Raw genomic sequence first — 1965 nt, forward strand, 5'->3', positions numbered from 1 at the left:
CCTGGAGGACCTATGACTAGAACAGAAACGAAAGGGGAGCAAAAGAAAACGACAACGACAAAACAGAATACTAGTAATAGCTCATACTTAATGGAAGAAGTTACGCCACAATTTCTTTCCTTGGGCACTAAACCGTTTGTTATTTAATACGGATGCGTGATTTAAAGTGGATGCGTATTTTTAAAAGGTGGTTTAATCGAAAATCGAATTTTTATTGTCGAGTGGAATTAAATGACAATTATCTGTACTCTTTTGGACACAGAGAAAAAGTTGATTTTTTTGTTTGTTTTGCTCTAAAATGCGAGCGAACAAGTGCTTTTTAATCCGTTTGTCCAATTGGTTCTCGACGTACCTCGACAGTGACAAGAAAAATTTGCCCCCTTGTTATAAACACGTAATCGTAATGAGTTCTTGTAAAATTAGGGGCATATTTCACTAGCTTGTGTTTTGAAAACTTTGAGTAAAGAACCTAAACGTTTTTTAAGTGTTGGAGCGGATCTGGTTTGAAGCTCTGGACAGTATGCGCGGTACACTGGGTGTCGTGCATGAGCGGTCGTATTTACATTGTGTTCGGTAGTTTCCGTAGTCGGCTCGTTCGGTATTATCGTGAGTACTTTCAACATTATACGCGGTGGCTTTGTTCAAGAACATTATATTCGGTGAGCCAGTACAGTTGGTCAGCTGGGTTTTGCGACTGAGCATACTCAGTTATTGTAAAAACGTCTCTTCCGGGAAAGACGGTAAACTGGAACAGCGGTTAAATGAAGCTCCATGTACATCACCTTCGTGAACTGGCATTTGGTTCGCAAAAACCGCGGTGTGTCCTTACAGGAGAGGCTGGCGGACCACCTGTGTTTGAAATTTCCAAGTCAGTTCCTGGAATCTTTCATTCATGAAGGTTTCCCGATAGTGGAAATTGCAAGAGTAATGTCCTTATCGGAAGGCACCATCTTTGGAAGAATTCGACTATGGACTTAGCAAAATGGAGTTTTCCGCAATCACCGATGAAGAACTTCATCGACAAATAATGGAACTAAATGGAACTGAATTACGCTGACTCTTTGCTATGCAAAGATGGTCTGAGGTGTCGTTTTCAAAGGCTATAGCTCCAGATGATCTCGCCAATGATTTCGGAAATTTCTTTATGCAGAAGATCGATAAAATTAATCAGTTAATTGATATGCAGAGATCTTTGGAGATGTCAAAAGCCGGAGAAAAGGAGTGCGCTGATTCTGTTACGGATGCAGGCGTCACATTTGCCAATTTTAAAACTTTGTCTCAAGAACAAGTCTCTGAGCTCATCAAAAAAGCTGCCAAGAAATCATGTCCTCTGGATCCAATGCCTAGTTCGGTAGTCCTAGAGGTTTTCGATGTGCTGTTACCTGTGATCGCGAACATGATTAACTTGTCATTCGAATCTGGCGAATTCGCTAGAGATTGGAAGGAGGCTTTACTAAAACCGCTGCTTAAAAAGTGTGGACTTGACATCGCTTTTAATAACTTCCGCCCAGTTAGCAACCTCCCTTATGTTTCCATATTGTCAGAGAAGGCAGCAACTAATCAGGTCATTGACCACATGACAACTAATGATTTGCATATGCCTCTCCAGTCCGCGTATAAGCAAAACCATAGCACCGAGTCAGCACTGCTCAAAGTCAAGAACGATATTTTGTTGAATATGGAGGAGCGAAAAGGTCACTTTGTTAGTTCTCCTTGACCTTAGCGCTGCTTTTGACACTGTTTGACGCGACACTCTTCTAAATCGTTTAAAGTCGAGATTTGGTGTGGATGGCAAGGCATTAAAATGGTTTGCGTCGTACCTTGCGGATCGTACACAGCGTGTCACTGTAAATGATGGTCTATCATCTGCTTTTCCACTCAGACAAGGAGTTCCTCAAGGGAGTTGTCTCGGGCCTCTTTTGTTTACGGTGTACACCAGTAAGCTGTTTGATATCGTCAGCAAGC

At 41.9% G+C, this 1965-nt stretch overlaps 1 protein-coding gene across 1 annotated transcript; it reads left to right on the top strand.

The window, feature by feature from the left end:
* Window positions 1–1066: 1066 nt before the first annotated feature.
* Window positions 1067–1717, top strand: LOC138023405 (uncharacterized). The gene has a single exon (XM_068870408.1). It carries the CDS (start codon window positions 1067–1069, stop codon window positions 1715–1717), a length of 651 nt encoding a protein of 216 aa, XP_068726509.1.
* Window positions 1718–1965: the final 248 nt, after the last annotated feature.

This window comes from Montipora capricornis, chromosome 11 (assembly GCF_036669925.1).
Source record: "Montipora capricornis isolate CH-2021 chromosome 11, ASM3666992v2, whole genome shotgun sequence".
NCBI classification, from domain to species: Eukaryota; Metazoa; Cnidaria; class Anthozoa; order Scleractinia; family Acroporidae; genus Montipora; species Montipora capricornis.